Below are 24,741 nucleotides of genomic sequence, written 5' to 3'. Positions count from 1 at the left end.
AACAAGAGGCAGAGCTGGACAGACAGACAGAGCAAGCTGGAAGCCAGTCCCAGAACCACCTCCCCTTGCTTTGCACTGCAGCTCAGGCAGGAAAAACCCTGTAAGCCTCAGGCACCCCAGTCCCTGCTTGAATGGGAACTCTCAGAGAAGATGCAGTCACCTTGCAGGACATGAGGAAAACCTCTACTAATGTATGAGCTACAGAACTCATCCCAAAATAACCATACAGAGAAGTTAGAGAGAAAACTCCTTTCCCTGGGAAGGCACAGCCAGGCCTGAGGCTGGTTCAGCACTCTCTTGCTAGGCTAAAAACTCAGAAAACAGTGCCCAGCTGGGAGAGGCAGAACACAGCACCCCAGGGGCTTGGTCTGGATGGGTGCCCAGAGAAGTGGGAGATGCCCCATCCCTGGGAAGGTTCCAGGGCAGGCTGGATGGAGCTCCAGCATCATCCCCTTGGAGATGTCCCTGCTCCCTGCAAAGGGTTGGACCATGGGACCTTTAAAGGTCTCTTCCAACCAAAACCCTGCTCTGATGTTCTTTCCTTTTCCTGATTCTATTTAATATTCCACCTTGAGCATCTCTCCCATTGCTGCCCTTCCACCTCTGCTCAGATGCAGAGCTCCACATTCCAAAGCTCTGCAATGAAACCTCAACCAGGCTCTGGGTCTCCATCCTGTTCTCTGGGCACTAAATCTCTGCCAAATTAAGTTTCTTAATTTCCCCCTCATTAAGGGAGCAAAACACACACATGGTGCAGGGGCAGAGATGGGGGTGCCCATCAGGGGCTGAGCTGGAGCACTCAAGGGACAGACATGGCCTCTGGGCTCATCTGACAGCAGCCTGCAGTGTTGGGGCATGGCCATCCCCTCATCCCCATCATCCCCATTGTCCCCTCATCCCTTTATCCCCACCATTCCCCCATCCCCACCATCCTTCAGACCAGGCACCTTCTCCTGTCCTCCCTACTTCATGGATTGTGGTGCTGAAAACTCCCTGGTGCACCTCAGGAGGAGGCAGATACCTTGAAGGCAATTTTTGGAAACATTAGTCTTCTAAAATACAAGTTTATTACCAATAAAACCCCAAACAAACAAACAAACAAACCAAAGGGTGCAGCGTTGATGGGCTACAAAAAGTCATCACTTCTCAGACTCCCTGAGCTGCAGACCCCAAGTCACCCCATGAAGAAACCCAAACTGTGAGCTGTGAAGCCCAGCAGGGTCTGATGTTCCTACAGACACCTGGAGAACATCTCCCCTTCCCTGGAGGCACCCAAGGGCCCTTCATGCAGCAGCAAGTTGCCTGCCAAGGTTCCAGCCAGCAGCTCCTATGAAGGGGGGGGTCTTGCAATGCCTCTCACAGGGGCAAAGATCCCCCCATCCATTTCAGAGGTGATGATGATGGTCAGGCAGGCAGGAAGACCCAGAAGGCTTCACTCTCTCTGGTGTTTTTAGCAGAGCAGCAACAAAAGGGGAGTCTGAGCTTGCATTGTCTGGCTGAGAGGCGTGGGCCACATCCACAGAGCAAGAATGCTGAGAAGGGTTTGAGACACTGTGGGCCATTCACAGCCCCAGATACAAACCCTCTTCGAGCACAAAGAGGAAAAAGAAAAGAAGAAAAAGAGGGAAAAAACCAAACAATCAATCCCAAAGCCCAGAAAAGCTGCTTTCCCTGATTTCCCCCCAGGAACAGCCTGCTGCTCCTCTGCCTCCTGCACACTGGGCTTGGGATGCTTTGGGCTCAGGTACTGACTGACCCACACTGTGGTGGCACGACCTGAGTTGTGCCCATGGGCAACACAGGAGCAGCTTGGAGAAAGCATCCAAGAGAAAGGGAAGCAAAGAAACGAGCAGGATTAAACCCTGTTCCAGAGGACTTGCACAAAAGAAGTCAGAGGAACAGCTCCCAGGAGGCTGGGAAGAGAAAATTCTAGGAATCCCCAGTACTTGGATGGTGAAAAGCCAAGTAAAACAAGGGATTGTTTCACAAGGAAAAGAAGAAATCCTTTTTGCTCATCCCATTAATTGCAGGGTTCAAAAAGGCACCAGGCTGCTCACAGCATCCCCCAGCTATGTGATGGGCTGAATCACAAGGAGCATTTCTGAGATTCCCACTGAAATGTGATGTCACTTTTGTGACAGCCACAGCCTTGAGAGAACGGGGCCAGATCCCCTCTGGACCTCAGACTGCACAACTGCCCTGCAACTGCTATAAAGTCACCTTTCTCTCACTCTTAGGAGAAAAGCATTAACCCTACAGAGCCCCCCAGCACCCCTGTCCCCAGCCCACACTTGGGGACTGACCCCAGCCCCTGTCCCTTAGCCCTGCTCCAGGGATGAGGGAGGCTTCTCCATCCAGCTCCGTGGAGCATCTCCCTCCTGCCCAGGCACACAGACCCAAAGGGAAGGCAGCAAACAGCACAGGGAGGCACAAACAGAGGTCCCAGCTCAAGCAACAGAATGGTTTTCCAGCCTGGTGAACCTGCTCCCATGCAGCATCCTGGTGGGCTGAGGAAAAACAGCTATTTCCAAAACAATGGCTCCTTGCTTGCCCCCCACTAAAAGCCCCAACAGACCCCCTGTGTTTTCCTACAGGTCACTTTTCTGGGTGTTGCTGTTGCCATGTTATTGCCACAGCTGCAGGGAGGGAGGACACCACAAGCCCAGGAGTGCCAGGGAGGTGTCTCAGAGCCATGGTTCAAGCTGAAGGAGAGATACTGGGATGATGGGATGGTACCAGTCCCCAGGTTCTGCCATGGAGAACCCATCAGAGGCAGAGCATCCCACCCATGCTCCCAGGCAGGAGCTGATCCTTCTCTTCTCCTCCCCAGCTGAGTTGTCAGCACCTCAGCCAACCCTCCTGCATTCCTCTCACCAACTCATTGTTTTAATCCTTTCCATTACTTTCTGAAGCCACCCCACTTCACCCACTCAGCAGTGGCTCCCAGAGAAACAAGTGGAAACTCTCCAAGGCCAACCCCTGGAAAAGAAAAGGAAGGTGAATAATAGTTTCAAGGATTAAGGAAGCAGCTTCCAAGTGCTGTGCACCAAGGTCAGCCAGGACACAGCATGGGAAGCACGACTGAGAACCCTGCTGGTGGCCCAGCAACCCAAAAACCAGCTTGGATCCTGGGTTTCAGGAGGACTCCAAAAAAGGCAGCGGAGCCCAGGGAGCACTTGACAGGCTGGTAACGTGTAAAAACAAAATAAAATAAATCCAGACACATCACGTGGGGTGGAAGCAGAGTGGAAACCGCTCCAGCTCGACCCAAACACCCCCTCTAGAGTTGAGCTGGACCACAACCTGCCTGCCCAGCAGCCTGCACCCCAGAAATGAGGGGACAGCCAGCTGGGGCAAAGCTACCTGAGTACAGCCAAGTGTTGGTAAAAACTTTAGGGTCACCTTTCTTTTTCCTCCCCACTCCAAACCCATCTCCTGCAAGCAGAATCAGAAGCAGGCATATTCCAAGCAGTTTTCCAGGGCTGGGAGGGAGATGTTCCCAGGCAGTGATCTCCACAGGGATGTCAGTGTTGGATGTGACTGCTTGGAGGGCACACAGGGCAAACAAGCAACCTGGCAGCTTTCTGGGAAAGATAAAAGGGATGTTGTGTCCTGCTCACTGCACTTCAGGATGCCCTGGCCCCTGATGCTGAGCCCCAGAGGTTTTCTGCCCAGCAGACAAAAGCCCAAGGCCACAGATTCCTGCAGCAAGGAGTTCATCCAGAAACACAGGTGAGCTGGGAGGGGGGGACTGGCAGTTTAATGAATCCCCCTGAACAGATTCTGTGTGCTGATCAGATGAGGAGCAGGCAGGGACTTCAGGTCCCACATCAGCACTGAGGCTTTGGGGAGAGTTTGGTCCGATGGGCAACACCTGGCAGGGACTGACACAGGAACAGCAGGGAGAGGCTGGAAACAGGGAAATCCCCCTCTGGGGTGGCAAACAACCAACCCTTGCACTGGCTGCCAGGGGAAGAAGCCCCTACACACAATTCACCACCATCACAGCTCATCTCCTGCCTTCTGGAGAGCTGCTGGAGCTCTGTCTGGGCTGCACAGCCCCAACCCTGCTGCCTTCTGCTTCTAAAGCTTCCAGAGGGAAGGCAAGCTCTGCAGAGAAGAGTCCTTCTGAGCCCTGACAAACCTCAACAGGCAGTGGATGCACTCTGCATCCTCAGCTCTTCGAGGCTGGGCTTGGCTTTGGTTAATTTTTATTATTTTTATTTTTATTATTTTGTGTAGCAGTAGAGTGATTCTGCATCAGGGATCCAGATGCAGCAGAGGGGTGCATAAATGTTTGTGAATTAAGAAGAAAAACCACCTGAACCCTCCCTTCAATAAAAGGAAAGCCATGCTCCTGAAGGCACCCTGTCCATTTCACATTCTCCAAAAACATCTTAAGAGCACTTGCCAGGCAGAGCACAGCTCTGATTCCTATGAGAAATCCCTGACTCACAGAACTTGGCAACTGATTAGCAAAGATTAAGGTATTTAAAATCCAGAGGCATTTGGAACCAAAATATTTTTCTGACCCTGCTCTTTAACACCTAAATAAACAGTAACCACGCTGGCCTTTCAGAGAATAAAAAAAAACAAAACCAACAAAACCTTCAGTGCAAAGCCAGAAGCTTTGATAACGAGGCCAGCAGGGTTTTTGCCAAACTGCTGAGGTTTCATGGAACAAAAATTTAAAAAAAGAAATTCATACAGGGTTCCAAAAAGGGCCTGATCACATTGTCAAACTGGCAGCCTCCTGCTGTTACTCTACCTACACCCAAGTAAACTCCTTGTGCTGCTCAGCTTCAAGTCCACAACAGTTTCCTGGAAAGGCCAAAATCTCCAATTCAGCCGCAAATCCACACACGCTTCCCCGGCTCCTGGGGCTTTGAACGTCCCCCACACACCCCACCAGAAAATGGGAAGCACTAATTATATCTGCATCAGCTCCCAGGGCCACACCTCTGAGCCAGAGAGCCACAGAGGGTCAGGAGTTTGTGACTTTGCCTCCCCATTGTGTGCAGCAGGCTCGGGCAGGATGCTGCAGCCTGGCCAGGATGTGATTCAGCATCCTGTTTTGAACAGTTCCTCAAGTCAGCAACTTCTGCCCCAAGATCTCCCACCAACTCACTGGGAGACAATAAACACTCCAGGACTTGTCAAGTGCCTCCTAAGCTGCTCTCTCCACAAATAAATCCTCCAGACAGCTGCCCCAGCACCCTGCACCTTCCTGGTACTATCAACGTGGTCACATCAAGCTGTGGGTAGAAACCATTCACTCAGTGCTGCCTCCAACAAAACACATCCATAAATCCCTAAAAATCCCTAAAAAAGTTACAGGTCAAGGGCTTAATGTATAAGTTTTAGTGCTTTTAAATATAATAAGGTCAATATAATAAGGTCCTGTAAAAATTAAAGCTGTGCTTAACTCTGAGCTAACCCAGACTCAACACAACCCTGCCAGTGGTTTTGTTAAGATTTGGGTGAGATGTCTCAAGGTCCTGCTGGACCAAGCCACAACATCCCTGGCATCCCCTGGCTGGCATCCAGGAAGATTTCAGCAGACACAGAAACACAGAGACTCAGACACCAGAGCTTCTGTCTGCACCAGCTGCACCAAGGTTTTCATCTGAATCTGTGCTCCTGCTTTTTCTTCTGCCCTGAAGCTTACTGGGGAGCAAACTGGACTCCTGGCTGCCTGCTGGAATCAGTGTGGGCATCTCCTTATCTCTGGGAGATCTCCTTTGCTTCTGCAAAATTTTGGGAAAGCGAGTGAAAAGGAAGACTTTAAAGCCCATGAAGAAAAGGCAGATAGCAAGAAAGAAGACAGAGAAGCTGAAGATAGAACACATCCCCTTGGTCTATTTTAGGGTAAAAGTTGTTTCGGGAAGAAAAGCATTTTGGAATGACAGAAAGCACCAGGAGGGTCTGTTGCTCTTACACCAGAGAGCACCAAGGCATGGGGCTGGTTGTAAAACCATGACACAGACCCATTCCATAAGAAAATAATCCCAGAGCTCACATAACCAGACCCAACTGTACCGTCTCAAACAAAAATCCTGGATTTTTTGTTTTGTTTTGCTTTTGAATGAATGATGCACTTTGAGCTGGCAGCTGCTTTCCAACAGCCCTTCCCCTTTTCCCAATCTTTAGCATCTTGGAGATCTGCAAAGTCAGGCACTGGACTGCCAACCCCTGCACCCAGGGCACTTAGCTGTCACCTAAGTCCCTACCAAGGCTGGACCAGGATTTAAGGACTCACAAATATCATACCCTGCAATTTATTTTTATTTTTTTTGACCTGAACTCAGCTGCTGGAGAAGCAGCACCATGAAGTTGAACAATTCTGCCACCCTATGGGCACTGGGTAAAGTCTCCATGCACTGAAGGGGGTGGGATGGACCTTCCTCCCCACCAGAGGAGCTCTGGTTATCATCTGGGCTGTGTCCACACCAGGGCCACACATTTCCTTCAGTCCTTGGCAGTGTTTCCATCAGAGGCTCTCTGCCCAGCTCTTCTCGAGGTCTATCGAGTGATTTAATTACCAGATTCTTATCCTGAAAACAGAAGATGGCAGAGCAGCCCCAAGAGACTGAGGGACAGCTCTCAGGATAACCACAGCCACTGCTGCAGCATTTTTACAAGCCAGTAAAAGATTATCAGCCTGTAAGCCCAGTCCCACTCCTGCCACCCCTACAGTCCCTGTGGTCAGGGGTGGATGCAGGTGCCTGCCTTGCAAAATGGGCAGAAAGACCCAACCAGAACCAACCATCTCCCAGCCACTTATCTGTACATGGACAGAGAGTTAATTTGGACAGAAAAGGGATAAAGTTGTGTTTCCTCTTTCAGCACAAGAACCAAACATGCAAAAGAAGAAACCATCTTCTTGGTGACTGCTATTAAATACAAGGGGTATGCACAAGGTCAGCAAGAGAAGCCTTTCTCTCCTTTCTCTTCTCCAGCAAGATATCTCAGTCCTCTCCTTCCCTGGCCTGAAGAAAGCAACTCCACACAGCCCCACTATCAAATTCCTGAGGGGTAATTACCCAGGAATGAGCAGGGCTCTCCCCTACCCAGGAGTGGAACCCTCTCTCCATCCCAGGGATGCTGCTGCAACAGGTGAGTGCTGTGACCAGAGCTGATGAGCAACTTTCTACTTTCTTTCTGCCAGGATAAAACCCCACAAACCCTCTTTTAGGCTTTTTTTTCTTATGCCTCCCCAGTATTTAGCTCTCTGCAGACCCCTCCTGGCAAGCTCACACCCTCCAGTCCTGCATGGGATGAGGGCTCAGTTACATGGCAGATAATTAACAACAGTGGGGATGATGTGTCCAGCCCAAAATCTCTGCTTACCTCACATTTAATTTACGTTCCTCATCACTGCCAACCTCCAGCTGGGGGGAGAAAAGAAGGATACAGAGAAAGTTACATGCTGCTTGTTGCCATACTGAAACTTTTTTTTTTTAAATCCCATTAAAAAAAAAAAAATCAAATAAAAAGCACCCCCGGGGTTGCAGGTTTAGGGTAATGGGTTTGGGGGTCACAGGTTTGGGGTAGTGGCTTCCCATGGGGTTCTTCTGTCTGGTGCCAGGGACAAATGCCACTCCCTGGCTGTGGCTGCCATCAGCACCCAGTGCCGGGTGACAGAGGGGCTCAGGGGGATTGTAAAGCTCTTAGGTTCTTATCCTGGAAGCCAGTCCCAGAGCAGAGATCTGTCTGATGATCACCAACCCCCACGTCACCAGGAGTGCAGACACAGCCCTGCCCCTGAGCCCACACGTGGCAGCACAGCCTGGCCCAGAGGAGGCTGCAGGGGAAGAGCTGCCCACAAATGAATGCTGGGCACAAATGAATGCTGCTCAGGGTGTGCAGTGACAGGACAGGAACCCTTCAGCTGAGACACCTCCAGCTCCTGAACCCCAACCCAGCCCTGAAGCTGTCACCTCCCCAGTGAGGCCACCTCCACCTGGATGCTGGCACAGACAGGTCCTGAGGCCAGGACTGTGCCCATCAACAAGCCCTGGTCTGATGCTTTCCTGATAAATTCACTGCTTTGGTGCCAGGCAGGTATTACAATGGTCACTTTTCCACCAGGGAAAGTCCCCCTGGTAGCAAACCTGGCTGCTGACTTTACAGCCTCCCCTTAAGACAGAAGCACAGGAGCTGACCTAAGGCTGCTTTCAGAGAGGAACGTTTTCACGCCTCCTCCTTCAACCTCTCCATCACCCTCTGGACAGAATTCCATGTTAAAGCAAAACAGAGCTGGAGTCAATTGCATCCAGAGGTGACAGGGGAAAAAAAAATTTGGCCCCAAGATATTTCTCCTCCTCTGGTCCTGAAGTTGACAAAAGGAGGCAGGAGCATCCCCTGAGGCTGCACTGGAGAGGTGGTTGGGACCCGAGAAGGAAAGAAGGGAGCTGAGATATCCCCCTGCACAAGGAAAAACATGGAACACAACAGACAGAGGGGTCTGATGAGGCTGGAAGGACCCAAGATGCTCCATCAGTGCCAACCCCCAGGGAACATTTTGTTATTTACTACCTCACCTCCTAAAGTCACATCAGATAGAAGCCACCATAGGGGTTAATGTTTCCAGGTGGTTTTTTTAGAGGTGAAAAATCAGCAAATAGTTTCATGTAAAATATTCAAGCTTGAAGTGGTGTGTGTGTGTGCATGCCCTGGGCTGTTCCCCAGCACTCCAAGTGAAGGCTCTGGAGGTCAGAGCATGCAGGACCTGCTCTGCTTACACACTGCAAGGAACAACTCATGCCAGGAGACCAAAAAAAAAGCAGCAAACCCCAAATGCAACCACACAGGCTGGATATTAGAAATATAACCATCTGGAGGAGGAGAGAGACACAAAGCCCATCCAAAAGGACTGCAGCTGATGGCAGGAATCATCCCATGGCTATTTTTAGTCTGTTTACAGTGAGCAGTGGCAGCAGAGCCCGGATGGAGCAGCAGCATCGCCCTGGGAACACCCCCAGCCCCACTGCCCCCCAAGAGCAGAACCCCCCAGCCCTGGGAAGGTCTGGCAGATTTTTGGCCTGTGTGAGGTCAAAGCTGTTTGTTTGGGTTTGTCACGTAGCAACAAGGGGAAGAAAAAACTTTTTTTTTTTTTTCTTTTTAAACAAATGTGACTGTGAAGTCCTGAGTGTCCTCAGCTGTGGCTCTGCTGCTGAATCTGCTCCAGGCTCATCTTCTGCAGAAACCTCGACTTTCAAAAGTTGACTTTCCTTGTGTTTTCTATTTAAAAAGAAGCAGTGACCCCAAAACAAAGCAGAAACACCAAGTGCATCTTGTTTTGGCGAGAGCATCCTCTGAGCTGGCAGATTTTATGGTGCACCAAGCACCTGGTGCTGTGACCCTCACCAGGGATCCCATCATGGGTACCACAACCACCATCCCATCCCTTTCCAGCTGGGAAACAGTGCAGGAGGGCTGAAAGCCCTGGAATGGGGCAGGAGGGGGTGTGGAAAGAGGTGATACCAGAGCTGAGAAGTGTGTGGAAGTTTGGGAAGTGTGCATGAACTCCTCTCTGCTCCTCAGGATTTCCCCCTGCTACATGAACACTCCTGCAGGGACCATTTTCTGAACTCCTTCAGGATCATGAGTTAAGAGAGGCTCCAGCAGCACACTGACAATTAGCAAGGCCATTTGGACATTGATTCCCATTAAAAAAACAATCCTCTAATAATTGTTCCCCTAGGCTAAAAGCTCCAGACAGCCCTGGTTTTCCTTGCAAGAAAGATCACAGAAGGCCAAAGGCCACACTGGCACTTTTTGATGGGATTCTCCTTTGAAGTTGGCTTTGTAAAAGCAAAATGCTGGGTTTGGAAAAGGGGGGGTTGATGGTTTTATGGTATTTCATGCCAAAAGGAAGCACTCAAAGAGAACTGCAGCTGAGGAGTCCCTCTGGGAGCCACACACACCAGTGGCCAAAGTGCCCTGGGATGCACAAAACCAGGGGACAGGTTTGGGACAACACTTTCAAGAGGGAAATGGACACTCACACAGTCAATCCACTGAAAAAAAAAATAAAATAGTGAAGACAGAACACAACGCAGCACCTAAAGCAGATGTAGGTGGCAAGGTGAGGCAGACTGCTGTGACTCCTCTCCCACCTGCACCAGTTAAATCCAGTCTAATTCCACTGCCTGCATCAGGGTTACAGCTCATCTACAGCTCTGTCCATCAGGTGGCCACTGGGTCCCCTTTAAGACTCTAAAACCACAACCCAAGGAAATTCCTCAGGAAAGCACCAAAAAAAAAAAAAAAGAAAAAAAAAATCCTGCCTCCCAAGTTTCTGAAGGAAACACTCCCTGCAGCTTCAGGAGCCCAAACCCCAGCACACAGATCTGTGGCAGAAGAGTGGGGATGGGTCACATCCCCCAGCCAGGGCTGTGCCAAGGGAACCCCCAGAAAAGGGAACCCCCAGAAAAGGGAACCCCCAGGGTCCCTCCAGGCAAAGGAGAACCTGTGAGCCTGGTGTCCCTGTCCCCCTCCTGCCTCCCCCTCCTCAGCTCAGCTAATCGAGGGAGTCACAGGGACCTGACAGGTGACAAATAGGATTGTTCACCTGGGGGGAGCAGGGACAGAGCGAAGCCAAGGGCAGGGAGCACCAAGGGGAAGGGAAGGGAGGGGGAGGGAAGGATGCACAAGAAGGAGAGGCAGGGAAACACCGGGCTGGTCTTTGGGAGTCACAAAAAAAAAGGGATGGAAAAAAAGGGATTTGTAGGGAAGAAGGAAAAAATAAAATAAAATATAAAATAAAACAAAACAAAACAAAACATCCTGGGGGCTGCAGCAGTGTTTGGATGGCATGTGGGGGTTGCAGTGCAGGAAGACAGAAACCCAAAGCTGGGAAAAGCCAGGGGAGGGTGTTGGGGACACCCAGGGTGCCTGTCCTGGGTGCCCTGCAGAGGGACAGCGCAGGGCAGAGCATCCCTGGGCAGGAGGCGGTGGTGGCTGCGGGATGAGGGCGAGGGAATGGGGTGAGCAGAGGGGAAGAGCGGAGCGGGGCTGCCCCGGGGCTCAGGGGGGGCAGGAGGGGGGCACAGCCCCGGTGGGGAGGGGGCTGGGAGGGACAGAGAGCAGCGTGCGGGGGGGGATGGAGCATCCCGGGACCGCCTGGGCACGGAGGGGCGGGAAGGGCCGCGGGGTTGCGGGACGCGGCCGATGCGCGGGGCCCGGCCGAGGCGCTGCGGGGCCGCGTCCCTCCCAGCTCCCCGGTTCGGCCCGGTTCGGCCCGGCTCACCTCGCTGGTGCTGGCGGAGGAGGCGGCGCTGGGGGTCGGCGAACGCTGCAGCGTGACCAGCGCCATGGCGGCGGCCCGGCCCGGTCCGGAGCGGAGGCTGCGGGACCACGGCCGCCTCCACCGCCCCGGCGGCTGCGCAGCCCGCACGGGCCCCGGCACCGCGGGGAGGAGCGAAGGATGCGGCGGGGGCGGCCCCGGGGCGGGGCGGGACGGGACCCGACGGGACGGGACGGGATTAGGGATGGACCGGACCGAGCTCCGGGACCCCAGCGCTGGGGTGGGCTGAGGAGGGAGGGTGCGGGTCAGCCCCTCCAGGGGGGATCCTTGGTTTCAGGAGGTGGGAAAATCACCATCCCCATCGCCCCAAAAAGGCCCCAAAAGGTGTTGGTGGGGGTTGAGCAGCGCGGGGCATCCTTCAAAGGGGAGCGAAGGAAGTGCGGGGGGTCGGGGGTGGCCAAAGGAAGAGGCAGAGGAGTGATGGGGTAACTCGTGTCGGAGCCTTTGCTGGTTGTGTGCAAAGCCCTAAATGACTGAGGATGTTGGGTGAGGGCCAAAAGCATCCCTGGGCCCAGGGACCACCTGCCCCAGACGTTTCTCCTGGGGCAGCACACCCGGTGGACGAGATCATCCCCCCGGAGAGAGATCCTGAGCCCTGGTGTCCCCAGTGCCACCCTCGGGAGCCATCCAGGCAGCATGGATGGGGTCGGTTGCTTGCACCCCATGATGATTCTTGGGTCAAAATTGTGTGCGAGCAGCACTCTGCTCCCCGAAGCATTAAAGGTACCAGGAGACCCTCCTGCAGCATCCCTGGTGACATGTCAGGTCAAAGCATCCCCCTGCCCCAGCCCATGTACCCCTGGCCGTGCCATTTGTGGCTCCAAATTCTTGTGGCCAGTGTGGGTTGTGCTGCCTGGCTGAAACCCTCAGCCTGGGCAGGGGATTCATTCCCATTTCTTCTATCTTTGTTGCCCCTTTTATGAAAGCTTTAACCATGGAAAAATCCCTTATTGTAGCCACTAGAGGTGCCTCCACTGCTGCTAACAGCATCCACACCCACAAACCTGGCTTTTTAACCCAAAACCTAAAGTTGTTGGTTTTGTGAAGGGAGAGGCAGCTTAGACATGAGGAATGGAACCATCTGAGCCCTGAGAGGGGGGAGCTGGGGGGTCTACCAGGAGAGGCAATGCTGTTTCTCTCTTACCAAAATAAAAATTAAGACTGAGCTATCCGATTTTCCCAGATCCTGCAGGAACCCAGTGGCTGGAGAGTCCCATCCCTTTGTCCCCATCCGCCAGGACTGGGCAGGGCATCCAACAGTCACCATGGTGACAAGTATCAGCTTTTTGGCAGGGACCATAGCGACCCCATTTTCCTTCCAGAGGAGTGACTCTGGGGCTGGCTGCCAAGATCCAACACAGGAACTCCTCCTCCCTGGGTCCAGAAGAAAAACTTTGTCCCCATCAGTCAGGGATGGGCTGGCTGCTGCCCTGGCTGCTTGGACCTTGTCCTGCAGACAGTTTTGGGCTGTAAACAAGCTGTCTGAGGAGGTCCAAGCCTCTGGAAACATCTTGAAGCCCACGCAGGCTGCAGGTAAGCTGCTGGAAGCCTCTGGTTCCGTTGTTTATGGATCAGGGAGGTCGTGGCTGAGCCCGGGGCGAATCCCTGTGGCTGCAGGTAGAGGAGGTGGCCTCGGTCCTGGCTGGCTCTGGGTAACAAAACGCCAGCAGATGGGAAGCAGCACGGTTCTCCTGCTCCTCCTGGTGCTTTGCTATGCTGAGTGCTCATCCCCCATCCCAGCAAATGTCAGGCCCGCTGCGGGCTGCCTTTCACTGCTGCACTTCACCTTGTCCAAATAAAACCATGGGCTAGGATTTACTCAGGCTGTCCAGAACCAGGGCTGGCGTGCTTCTGGCATCCCTCCTCCTGTCCAGACACTGGCTGAGTGTCCAGGGATGTGACCCAGGCTGAGGTGATCTCCCCTGTTGGACCCTCAGCCCTTCCTCCTATCAGTCCTTGGCTGCTCTCTGCCCAGACAATGTCCATGGGGCTTTCTCCAAGTCTGGACAAGGCAGGGAAGCTCAAGCAAGACTGAAGAATCAGGGGCTCAAGGAGGGCTGCAGGTCCTTTTTTGGGCCTTTGGGAGGTGGTGGTGTTTGGGGTGGTGGTAAGGTTTGAGGGTGGTGGCACAGCCACCCTCATGTGCAGGCAGCCCCGAGGAACCATCCTTGGATTTATCAGACATGGCATCAATCCCTGGAAAACACCCGCGGTTTCCCATTTCTTTCATCTGTTCCCACCAATCTCCAGCCCGTGCCAGGGACTGGGGAGGATTCAGAACTCCCTGGAGAGAGGCTGGATCGATAGAGAAGCCTTCCCCTGGCACCATGGCAAACGGCAGTGCCCTCCCTCTGTGATTTTGTGCCTCCTCAGCTCGGGTGGGTGTTGGAGAGGACTTGGGAGGCTTTAAAAACAACTCGCACCAATGCACCAGGAGCAACCCAGCCCCTTCGCTGCAGTCCAGTCCTGCAGGAGCTGATGCTCCCTCCCAGCAAGCCCCAATTTATCCGAGCTGCTCCTCACCCCCCGTGGTGCCCTCCGGGGCATTTCCCTCCGCACAGAGAGCCGGAGCCATGCGTGTGGCCATCATCGGGGCGGGGGTGATCGGCCTCTCCACCGCCCTCTGCATCCACCAGCAGTACCAGGGGCTGACACCCAGCCTGGAGCTGGAGGTCTACGCCGATCGCTACACCCCCCAGACCACCAGCGACGGGGCGGCCGGCTTGTGGCAGCCCTACCTGAGCGACCACGGCAACCTGGAGGAGACGTGAGTGAGGAGGGGGCTCCCGTCCCGTCCCCCCCATCCCTACCCGAGGGGCTGAGCAGCCGGCGCAGCTCCACGGGGCTGGCAGAGCCACCGCTCTCCTCTTCTCGTGGCAGGATCTGGAATAAAGAGACCTTCGATTACCTGCTCAGGCACCTGGGCTCAGCGGCAGCCAGGGAAATGGGACTTTTCCTCATTTCTGGCTACAATTTGTTCACGCAGCCGGTGCCGGTAAGGAGCTAAGTCAGAGCCAGGGCTGGGCAGGGTCTGGAGGCTGCCCCGGGGCGGGCAGGGTTGTGCTTCTTCCCAGACGATGCTCTGAATGCTTCCCAATCCTCCCAAGTTCGTCTTGGGACAGTTTGCTCGGGACTCGGTGTTTTCTACACCCCCTGATGCAATATTGGAATCAAATCAGGGCTGAGCCCTCCGAGGGTGGGAGCTGGGAGATCCCTGTGCTCCTCTGGGGTGGGATGTGTCCCCCTTCGTGGCTTCTGTCCCATAGTGGTGGGGTGGTTTTGTTGGGATTCAGTTTTCTTAACGAGTTTGGGCCTTTTTCCCTGTTGCAGGACCCATCTTGGAAGAACATTGTCTTGGGATTCAGGAACTTGACATCAAAAGAGCTTGAACTCTTCCCTGGTTACAGGTATTTTTTAGGCTGTTTTCCAGAGAGTCCAGTTCCAGGAAGGACAGGCTGGATGGTCCCAGGCACTGTCCTGCCAACGGGCTGCAAGGACAAGAACTGGCAGGTGCAGAAGTGGCCTTGCTTTTTTACAGCCACGTCCCTCAACATAAGTAGCAAACACCTCAAACAAGCCCAAAAAAGCAGCAGCCCAGCATGGAAACCATTCCAACCCCTCTCTTCCTTCACCAGATACGTTTAACCAGGGGAGGAAAACCAGCAGAATGGGGTTTATGCTGTAAGGAGAGGGAAAAGCCTGTACACTTGTTGTCCAAGGGAGAACTGGGGTCCCAGAGGTGCAGCAGCCGTGGGGAGCAGAGGGGCTGGAGGTGGCTGGGGGTGTAAAGCTGCTGGGGGTCCTTACCAGGTCCTCTCCTCCTCTGCTTCCAGCTATGGTTGGTTCAACACGGCGCTGATGCTGGAGGGCAGGAGATACCTGCCCTGGCTCACCAAGAGGTGAGTGCTGGTGCTGGGGAGATGCTGGTGGGATGTGGGAGCTGTGTGGATTTCATCCTGCACATCAAGGGCTCGCTCCAGATCCTTCTCTCACTCTGAGCTGGGGCTGAGCTGACTCCAAAGGCTGCTGCCCCGTGTCCTGCTGCCCCTCTGAGCTGCTCAGCTTGGGAATGCTGGTGGCTTCGATGTGACAGCACCCAGAGGGGACCTGAGCATCCTCTCCTGCTCTCACAACCCTGTGCCCCCCGGCAGCACCGGGACAGGGGAAGAGCAGGATGAGCCAAAGGAGGGGGAGGAAGGGAGTGGGGCTTGGGTTTGTTCCTGTGGGGTCCAGCAGGGTTCTGCTGCAGGACTCATCACCCTCAGAGGCTCTGGGCCATCAGGGAGCTGAGCTGATGATTGGAGACCATTAGGAACCTTTGAGAAGTGAATGGCTGTTTATTAGCAGGAGCAACAAGCTGTCCCTGCTCTGGGTATCAATTAGAGGTGTTAATTTGAACGGTACATTTGCTTCCAGTTTCCTGGTAACAAAGGAACTCCTTCTTCCCAGGTTAAGGCAGGGAGGAGTGAAGTTTTTCCATCAGAAGGTTGGATCTTTCCAGGAGGTGAGTGGCTGCATGGAGCCGGGGCATCCCCCAGCCTCCAGCAGGGATGTGCTGCTCTGGGATGATGTCCCTTGGCTTGAGTGATGGGACAGTGGCAAGAATTCACCAAGATCTGGGAGACAGATGCCACCAAGAAAGAGAAAGACCTTTGGGCATCAAGAGGTAGCTGAGAGGGGAGGGAGCAGCCACGTTTTGCTGGCACTGAGGGAGGCTGCAGCCAAACCCAGCATTTTGCCTTTCCCTTCCCCAGCAACACCCGGAGGAGTGCTGGGGACAGGAGCTGGGGGAGCTGTGCCCTGGATCCAGCCCCTGTGGTTGGGTCATTCCCAGCCCGTTGGACCCAGCCCTTGGTTTGGCTGCAGGGAAACCTCAGCCCTGCTCAGCCCCTGGCTCTGCCTCTCCCCAGGTCTTTGCCCAGGGTGTGGATGTTGTGATCAACTGCACTGGGATGCGGGCAGGGGAGCTACAGCCAGACCCTCAGCTACAGCCCGGCCGGGGACAGGTGATAAAGGTGAGGTGGGTGCAGGGCAGGTGTCCTTTTTTTTTCAGGAGGAGCCATTTGATAGACACCTTACAAGATATGGACTCAGGGGGCCAGAGCCACACTGGGGTCAGCTCCTGATTCCCAGCAAACCCTGGTCATGGAAAACCTTCATGAGTGGCCACCAGAGCTGGAAACCTGGATCTCATTCCTGGTTCAGCTGGGGGGACATCCTGAGTCTCCAGGACATTTCTTCATCAAAGAGAGGTGGGGGGAGGCCAGAGGCATAACATCAGTAATTAAAAGATATTAAATCCTCGGGAAAGAGGATGATTATCTGGGGAAACACAGACTCACAGCAGGTAGAAAGCTCCTGCACTTGCCTGCCTGCCCTCCCAGTCTCCCATGAGCTGAGCAGAAGGGTGGGCACCATGTGCAGATCTCAGCATCCCTCCTGCTGCCTCCCCAAGCCAGGGACCCCTCTCTCTGGCTTTCCCTCACCCTCTCTCCTTCATCTCTCAGGTCCTGGCCCCGTGGGTGAAGCATTTCATCATCACTCATGACACTAAATCTGGTATCTACAACTCCCCATACATCATCCCAGGGTAGGTGACAGCTGAGGGCAAGCACTGCTCTGCTCTTAGGACACCAAACCCATCAGCTTGGATGTGGCTTTCTGCTTCCCAGGGAACTCCCAGGTCCATACCAGGCCCAACTTCCAGCATTTTCCTTGCACTTTCCACCTGCTTCCCACCAGCAGCTTCCTTAGGGGAGCTGGGATCTCTCTGAAGCAGCAGCACCTGCATGTACCCAGGGGAGTTAAACTGCAGGATAAATAAATGCATGTTCATCCTGCCCTGGTTTCCTCCTGAGAGCAGTGATCTGCCCAGCTCTGGCAAAGCAGAAGGGGTTTTTAGCTGTAGCTTGAAGGCTGCATCTCTGGCACTCCCTGCTGGGCTAATATTCCAGGGTTAGGCAATAAACCCTTAAATAAATGGGAGCTTTGAATGCTCCCAGCCCCCAGGCAAAGTGTCCCAAGCGATTTCTGATCTCAGTCCCAGCTACATGTGGGTTTTTCTCCCTGTGCTTATTCCAGTTTGAGCTGGGCACCAGGCTGGCTCCCAAGGGAGGCAAATCAGGCACAGGGGACACCTCTATCCATGCTGGGGGTCCCCTGCTGCACCCCCCAGCAAGGGACATCTGGGGACACTCACCCCCATTTATCTCCTTCTGGTGCAGGAGTGAGTTTACTGTCCTGGGAGGGATCAATCAGCTTGGAAACTGGAATGAAGAGAACAGCACCCAGGATCACAAAACCATCTGGGAGAGCTGCTGCAGGCTCCTCCCTGAGCTTCAGGTGGGGGACCCCCACCCCACAACCTCTGGGGAGGGGGGCATGGAGAGCCTGGATGATGCCACGGGCACTGAGCACAAATCACAGAATCTCCATCTTTCCATGAGAGCTGGGGGGGTTCTGCAAAGCTCCCATGGCTTGTGCAGCATCAGCCACCCCGGGGTGTATCCCCACCACCTGCTGGGGGGGGACCCCAAATTCTTCTGCCCCCTCATCCCTCACAGAACAGAGGAATGGGTGCAGCAGTGGGGATGGGGGATCCTCTGTGTCCCCCCCACCTGCAGTGCCCCCACTTTGGGCTGCTGGAAGTGGGGTGAACACTGCCTGGGTGCTGAGGGGTTTCTGCTTGCAGACAGCCAAGGTGGCAGAGGAGTGGAGTGGCCTGAGACCAACACGTCCCCGTGTCCGCCTGGAAAGGGAGACCCTGAGCCATGGGCACGGCCAGGCAGAGGTACTGGGGACACCCCTGGATGTCATTAACCAGGGTGCTAATTGTGCCTGAGTCCCTGGGAGTTTGGCAGAGCAGCCCTGAGCTCCAGCTGAGCACTGCATGTGGCTCCTTGCTCTGCCCCCTCTCTGATTAGGGGAGAATCCTTGAGCCAGGCTCAGCCCAGTGCCAAAGACATGAAATTTGGGGGGTTTTATGGGGGTGGGGGTGGGCAGGGAGAGCTCCTGCTAAAGGAAAACCTGCAGCTGGAGCTTAGCTCCTGATAGAAACCAAACCCAACCCAACCCAACCCAACCCAGGAGGGAGACAGACTCTGCTGATCCCAGGGTCACACGAGGTGCATGTGAACCATGTTTCAGCATTTAAAGCAGGCTGGTTTTCTGCAGGAAGCCCTGATGTGCACAGCCCTTGTGCCTGGGAACTTCATGTCCCTGATTTATAACACCCAACACTCAGTTTCTGATGAAATGCTCAGGGTGGGAAAGATTGGGCCGAGCAGCACGAAATGAGATGTGGGGAAGGCACCAGAGGTGGGGCCACAGGGCTCTGCAAAACCCAGCTGCATCTGTGGAGGTGAAGCTTGGTGTCTGGTACAAACCTCCCCCAGGGCAATGGCTCCTTAAATTGCCTGGCACAGCTAATATATCCTTTTTTTAAGAGAAAGGAGACAGGGCATGGCAGGAGTGCCATCTGCTCTTGGCTCCTACCTTCCCTGTAGGATCACATCACTCCCCAGCAGACCTTGATCTGAGTGCAGCTTGGAAGGAGAGATTAAAGCTCCGAAGGCAACTGCAAAATGTAATTAAATGTCATGAGAATGTATTCAATTTTTAGCTGGAAAGCCTTGGGAAGCAATCGGTGTATTCAGAGCCCTGTTCAAAGCAGTGCTGTGGCTGGATTAATTTATGGATCACTCTGTGCCTGTACCAGCACCTCAGCTCTGGCACAGGGGAGGTGAAGTTATTGATCCCAGCTGGGAGTCAGGGCTCCCACCAAAGCAGAATAATTTACCTTGGCAGGAACAAGCTGTGGGTAGGATGGAACACATCGTGCTCTGAGGCTGCAGGAGATGCTCCAGGGTCCTGCTGAACCACGGGGAGTTTCTCCTGCCCCTCCAGAGGCTTTTGGAGGGAGGGAAAGAGCAGCGAGGCACTGAGCTTTGTGCCAGGAGCTCCTGGAGGGGGGTGGACACATGAAGGACATTCCCAAACTCTGCCGGGGCTCCCGGCTGCCCTCAGCCCCAGAGGGCTCCGAGCTGAGGGTTCCCAGCACCCATCCCTTCTCTCCTCCTCCAGGTGATACACAACTACGGCCACGGGGGGTTCGGGATCACCATCCACTGGGGCTGTGCCCTGGCAGCTGCGCGGCTCTTCGGGAGCATCCTCCGGGAGCAGCAGCAGCTCCAGCCCCGCCTCTGAGATCCCCCGGGATGAGGGGAGCAGCAGCACCTGGAGAAATCCCAGCAGGAAGATGTGAATAACCCAGAGATACACGTTCAACCCTCCATTCCAGGTGGCTGCCACTCCTGTCCCTGCCATTCCCCAGGATTCCCTCCATCCCGGCCTCGCAGGACCTTCCCGAGGGAAGGGCTTCAACACCAGGCTTCAATCCCAGGCTGATTATCCCTGGGAAAGGAAACTGATGGCCCCGGGAATCATCCTGCAAAGGGTTCAGCTGGAATTCCTGCACATCGGGACGGGATCCTCACGGAGCCAGTGACACCTGAGGTCCCCAGGGGCTGCCCCGACACCTGGAATGAGATTTCCAAGCTGAGCCCAGGAGGCAAAAGCTCCTTAGGAAGCAGCTCGGGAGCTCCCAGGGAAGCAGGGACAGCTCTGGGAGCACCGTGCCTCAGCTCCAGCAGTTTTCCTTCCCTGGATGCCAGGACACAGCCCGGGGCTGCAGCACCTGGTTCTGTCCCAGGCAATAGGGAGCAGCAGTTGCCTAAAATGGGCTTCCCAAATGATGTTTTTAGCAACAAAAGCCACATGCTCCAGCCTGGTGAACTTGCCAGGCTCTATATATAGCAGAGAGCAGAGGCAAGATAGCTGCTGTCCTCCCTAAAACTCCTTCAGCTCCTCCTTCCCTCCATCTGGGATTCAGGGCTGGAGCAGCAGCTCTGAGAGGAGCAGCCTGGGCAGAGGTTGGGAATCCTTGGAGCAGTGGGGACACATCCCATGAGGAGATGGCTTTTCAGGGCTGGCCAGTGGCTCAGAACCCAAGGTGCTGGTCTGAAGGTACAGTCTGGATGATGTGTCCACTCCACGTGTCTTTCCTGCTCTAAAAAAACATCACAAAAAAAGGTCCTGAATGGTCAAGAAGCATTAACTTCAAACCCAGGGGCTGTCCCAGGCTGGCACACAGGGCTGGGCTCCCTCCTCTGCAGAGCAGCCAACTGGTACTTACTCATCTCTGATGCAGCTTCTCTCTCCCTCTGACTCCATGTGCCAGAAATAGCTCCCCAGCCTCATTTGGGATGTGCCAGGCAGCTGCAGGGAGGGAAGGAGAGAGACTGCAGTGCAGTTGGGCTCCTTTCACCTCCTGGGCACCTGGATTTCAAGCAGTCACTCAGCAGAGGTGAGAGGAAACCCCTGGCTGCCAGGGCACAGGGGAGGGCAGAGCAGTGCCTGGCAGCCACAGGAAAATTCAGAGCTCCTGTCCTGTCCCTTGTCTGTGAAAAGGGTTCCCCCCTCAGCTGGCAGCTCCCCTGAGGTATTGCAGCCTCCTGCCAGAGGGATAATCAAGAAAAGGATGGAATAAAAGTGGAGTAAAGTCGCTGATTGATTACTGCTCACCCTAATGAGCTGTGATGTTGCTGTGGTGGAAGTCACTGGGTGAAACCTTTCCTTTTGCTCCAGACCCAGGATTTCAGAGATTTCATTTCATAGAATGGGCTGGGTTGGAAGGGACCTCAGAGCTCATCAAGTCCAACCCTTGATCCACTCCCCCCGTGGTTCCCAGCCCATGGCACTCAGTGCCACATCCAGGCTCTTTGGAAAGATCTCCAGACACGGAGAATCCACTACTTCCCTGGGCAGCCCATTCCAATGCCTGATCACCCTCTCCAGAAAGAAATTCTTTCTCATCTCCAACCTAAACCTCCCCTGGCACAACTTGAGACCCTGCCCTCTTGTCTTGCTGAGAGTTGCCTGGGAAAAGAGCCCAACCCCCCCCTGGCTCCAACCTCCTTTCAGGGAGTTGCAGAGAGTGATGAGGTCTCCCCTGAGCCTCCTCTTCTCCAGCCTCAACACCCCCAGCTCCCTCAGCCCTTCCTCACAGGAATTCTGCTGGATCCCTTCACAGCCTCCTTGCTCTTCTCTGGACCTGCTCCAGCACCTCAATCTCCTTCCTGAGCTGAGGGGCCCAGAACTGGACACAGGACTCAAGCTGTGGCCTCACCAGGGCTGAGCACAGGGGCAGAAAGGGCCATGTTCTCCTCCCAGTTGCACTGCTGTAAATCTAAACCCAAGTTTTCAGATTTCAGAGGAGTTTCACTGCATTAGCAGGGCTGTAGCAGCTCATTGCTTATCTTGCAGTCAGTGGTTGATTCTTCTGATCTTATAGGAGCCCCTGTAGGTGATCTGACACAGCCAACAGAAAGCCCCAGAAGCATGGTTTGGTTGCAGCCTTAGTTTGTTTGTTTTCTAAAAAGCCACAGTTTAAATACGAGTGAATAAAGGTAATATTCAAATATCTCACCTGTGATGCTTTCTCCTTTTAATGATAGGGCCTCAAAAGCTGATGCCATGGAAACATCCCAGAAAATCCTCATTCCTTGGCTCCTCACCTTCCATCCTGCAGGGGGAAGATCCTGAGTAGACAAATGAAACTGAAATCCCAGGGTGTGAAGTGGTTGCCTGCTGCTCCCAGCCCACAGAGAACCCATTCCCTGTACAGAAATGTTTGGGACACTCTCAGGTAGCTCACTGATCCCTCAGCTTTGGGATTTTAGGAGTGTTTTACAGATGGCAGCCACCGAGGGACAGAAGAGACAGGAGCCTGAAGGTCACTGCTGGGGCAGGGGTAGGAGCTGGGGGGGCTGCAGAGCCACCACCCCTGGGTACCCCCTTGCTCAGAGTTCCCAAAAGGATGTGACACAGAACAAAGCTGGAAATGCAGCAAGCAGTCAGTGAAGTTATCATCTGTAAGCAAAGAGCAGCTCGGGCATTTTGGGGAACAGAAGGAGCTTTAGAAATGCCCAAGGGATGCCAAAAAGTTGGCTGTAGGGAAAAAAAAAAAAGGATGAATATTTCCTTTGGTGACAGAAACCCTCCTGGAGTTCCCATTTCCATTCCCAGCCTCTTGGTGCCAGGGCAGGAGGATTGATGCTGAGCTGGGGACGCACACAGCACCCACAGATGGTCACTCAGCCTGAGGCAGGCACCAACAAGCTTGAGTTTGTAATTACTGGACATCAAAAGAAGAATAATAATAAAGGGCAGAGGAATACAGCTGGGGTTATGCACTTATTATATTCCATAAAAACACGACAGGTAAAAGTTGATATTAAAGAAGTAAATAAAGATCCCTGATTGCCCTGAAGTCCAGGCTCACACTGAGCCACCAACTGCAGCATCAAAGGCACTGCCAGAGCTTACCTGCAGCCAAGAAGCAAACCTGACTGGGTGTTATTGTCCAACAAACAACTCAAGTTCTTAAGATAACTCTAAAGATATCTAGCTGAGGTTGGCTGTGAGGTTACTCATGATGAGAACACGAATCTTGTGACTTTTCTGTCCACACACACACACTGGGGCAGTGCTGACCCTTCACAAAGGACACAGAACAGCCAAAAGCTTGGGGTTTTTTACTGAAAAAACTATTTATTTGTTTAACATAAAATACCTAGTGTGGAATTGAACCATCCAGTGTTGCATCAGTACCAGAAGAACAAAAGGAGTATTTTACAACAAGCTCGAGATTATACATAAAGTTTTTAAACATTAAAATGTGTCCAGCTTAGAAACTGTACATTCAAACACAGGAAAACATTCAGTGTTCTTTCAGCAAGCATTTAGGAGTAAGAAACCATTCCATCAAAGCACACTCAGGGAATTATTTTCCCCACAACAGCTTTGCACATCAATATATTGGGTAGCTGATAAAGCTCTGAACCCCACAATTCTGTTTGCTCTCGATTTTAATTCAAAATTATCTCCTTTTATTGTCTGAAATGAACTGTATCAATTCCTTCAGCAGTGAAAAATACTCAACAGTGTGTAAAACAATCTTTGGAAGCTTCTTATACACATCAGTGGTGTTGCCATATTAACAAAATATGACTTGTGATTATTCACAGGCTGTTGTGTATCAACCCAAACGTCCTCCAGTCTTTCAGTGAACAACAGAAAATCTCCTTCATTTATTAACAGTGTGCAAGGACCTGCAAAACCTCAACTTCCTTCTGTCCCCAACAGGCTCCTACTGGTTTTGGTGAGGTGGGATCAGCTGCAGGGGGGCTCCTGCCTCTCTTCAGCTGCTCCAAAGCCTGGGAATATCCATGGAAGTTTCTCCCAGGCTTCAGAGAGCTTTGGGATCATGATTCAGGCATCACTGTCTTTAAAGCAAAGACCCAGAGTATGAAGTTGTCTCAGCAGGACCAGTCTTCGCCTTTAAGATCATTAAATACATTTTCAATGCACAGTTTTATAAAAAGTGAAAAGCAAAACCACCTTCAAATTGGTTTTTGTTTTTTTTTTTTTCAGGTTAAAACTGAACAACCCCACAGCATCAAAAGGTTTTGCATTGCCTGGAAATCTTTACCTGTGAAATACTTGCCCTGCAGTATCCAGATGTGCAAACTTCTGAGGTATTTATACCTCACCTAAAGCTTTGGGAATGCACCTTTGAGGGCCATAGTGATGCAGTCCTTTGGAAATCAACAAAACTCAACAGAGAACTCAACAAAACAAAGGGTTATATCAACATTAACACTGGAAAAGCAGAGTTTTAACTAAAGGCAATTAATAACAGCCCAAGCACCCCAGCAGGGAGGCTGGGAGGTGGCATTCCCCAGGCCAGGGATGTCACACACTTTATGTTCTCTCTCCCCTGCATTTTTACACCTCCTGGGACTCTGCCTGCCTTGGGGTGTGCCCCAAACTCCAGACACAGCTCCTGGCAAGCCCAGAGGGGCAGAGACCCTGTGTCCCCACCTCGGGGTGGGCTGGCACCTTCCCAAGAGCAGGAGGAAGAGGATGGGAGTCAGAATTATCATTAAAGGCTGAACAGGTGGCCCTAGGCAAAGGTAAGACAGGTTTTCCAGCTCACTGGTCACCTAAAACCTCACCTAAACCCCCCAAAAAACTGCTTCCTCACTGCCATGTCCTGCCCACACCTGGCACGGGGCAGGGACAGCCCAAGGGACATGAGTCCTTTGGGGCAGCACAGTGAGTTATCCAACCACAGCTGGAAGAGGTGCAAACAACTCATCCATGCTGGCAGCACCTCAGCTGGGACTTGAGTTTGGAGCCTGAGCACATGGGACAGCAGGGACAGAGACAACCAGACCAGCAGACACCAAGAGCCACTGAGCAGGGTGTCTGGGCCACCAGCCACACCTACAGTGGGGTCCCCTCTCAGCTGAGCTGCATTTTGATGTTACTGTGAAAAGGAAAGGTTGCAGGGTTAGACCAACCACTCC

General features: G+C 53.2%; 2 protein-coding genes across 4 annotated transcripts in view; one reads left to right on the top strand and one right to left on the bottom strand.

Annotated features, from left to right (window-relative positions):
- The window catches only part of SSH1 (slingshot protein phosphatase 1), a 35,808-nt gene extending 24,424 nt beyond the window's left edge, over positions 1-11,384 (bottom strand). Inside the window, exons 1-2 of one of the 2 annotated variants that reach the window (XM_030460863.1) lie at positions 11,255-11,384; positions 7,351-7,391 (exon numbers count right to left, since the gene is read on the bottom strand). In XM_030460863.1, the coding sequence (XP_030316723.1) occupies positions 7,351-7,391; positions 11,255-11,320 (107 nt within the window). In that variant the 5' untranslated portion in view covers positions 11,321-11,384. The remainder of the gene's footprint in view (positions 1-7,350; positions 7,392-11,254) is intronic. The other variant, XM_030460867.1, reaches the window with a different exon arrangement.
- A 1,351-nt stretch (positions 11,385-12,735) lies between these two features.
- On the top strand, positions 12,736-19,605 carry DAO (D-amino acid oxidase). 2 transcript variants are annotated; one of them, XM_008494529.2, is made up of 11 exons: positions 12,736-12,844; positions 13,873-14,078; positions 14,192-14,306; positions 14,642-14,718; positions 15,145-15,210; positions 15,761-15,815; positions 16,222-16,326; positions 16,819-16,901; positions 17,536-17,653; positions 18,003-18,101; positions 19,394-19,605. In XM_008494529.2, exons 2-11 carry the CDS (start codon positions 13,885-13,887, stop codon positions 19,514-19,516), a joined length of 1,035 nt encoding a protein of 344 aa, XP_008492751.2. In that variant the 5' UTR covers positions 12,736-12,844; positions 13,873-13,884; the 3' UTR covers positions 19,517-19,605. The 2 variants fall into 2 exon arrangements, with proteins under 2 accessions (XP_008492751.2, XP_030316759.1); XM_030460899.1 differs by having other exon boundaries at positions 13,854-14,078.
- The last annotated feature ends 5,136 nt before the right edge of the window (positions 19,606-24,741 follow it).

This window comes from Calypte anna, chromosome 15, assembly GCF_003957555.1.
Source record: "Calypte anna isolate BGI_N300 chromosome 15, bCalAnn1_v1.p, whole genome shotgun sequence".
Lineage (NCBI taxonomy): Eukaryota > Metazoa > Chordata > Aves > Apodiformes > Trochilidae > Calypte > Calypte anna.
Note: the sequence above shows the minus strand (reverse complement) of the source record. Positions and strands in the feature narration are given on the sequence as shown.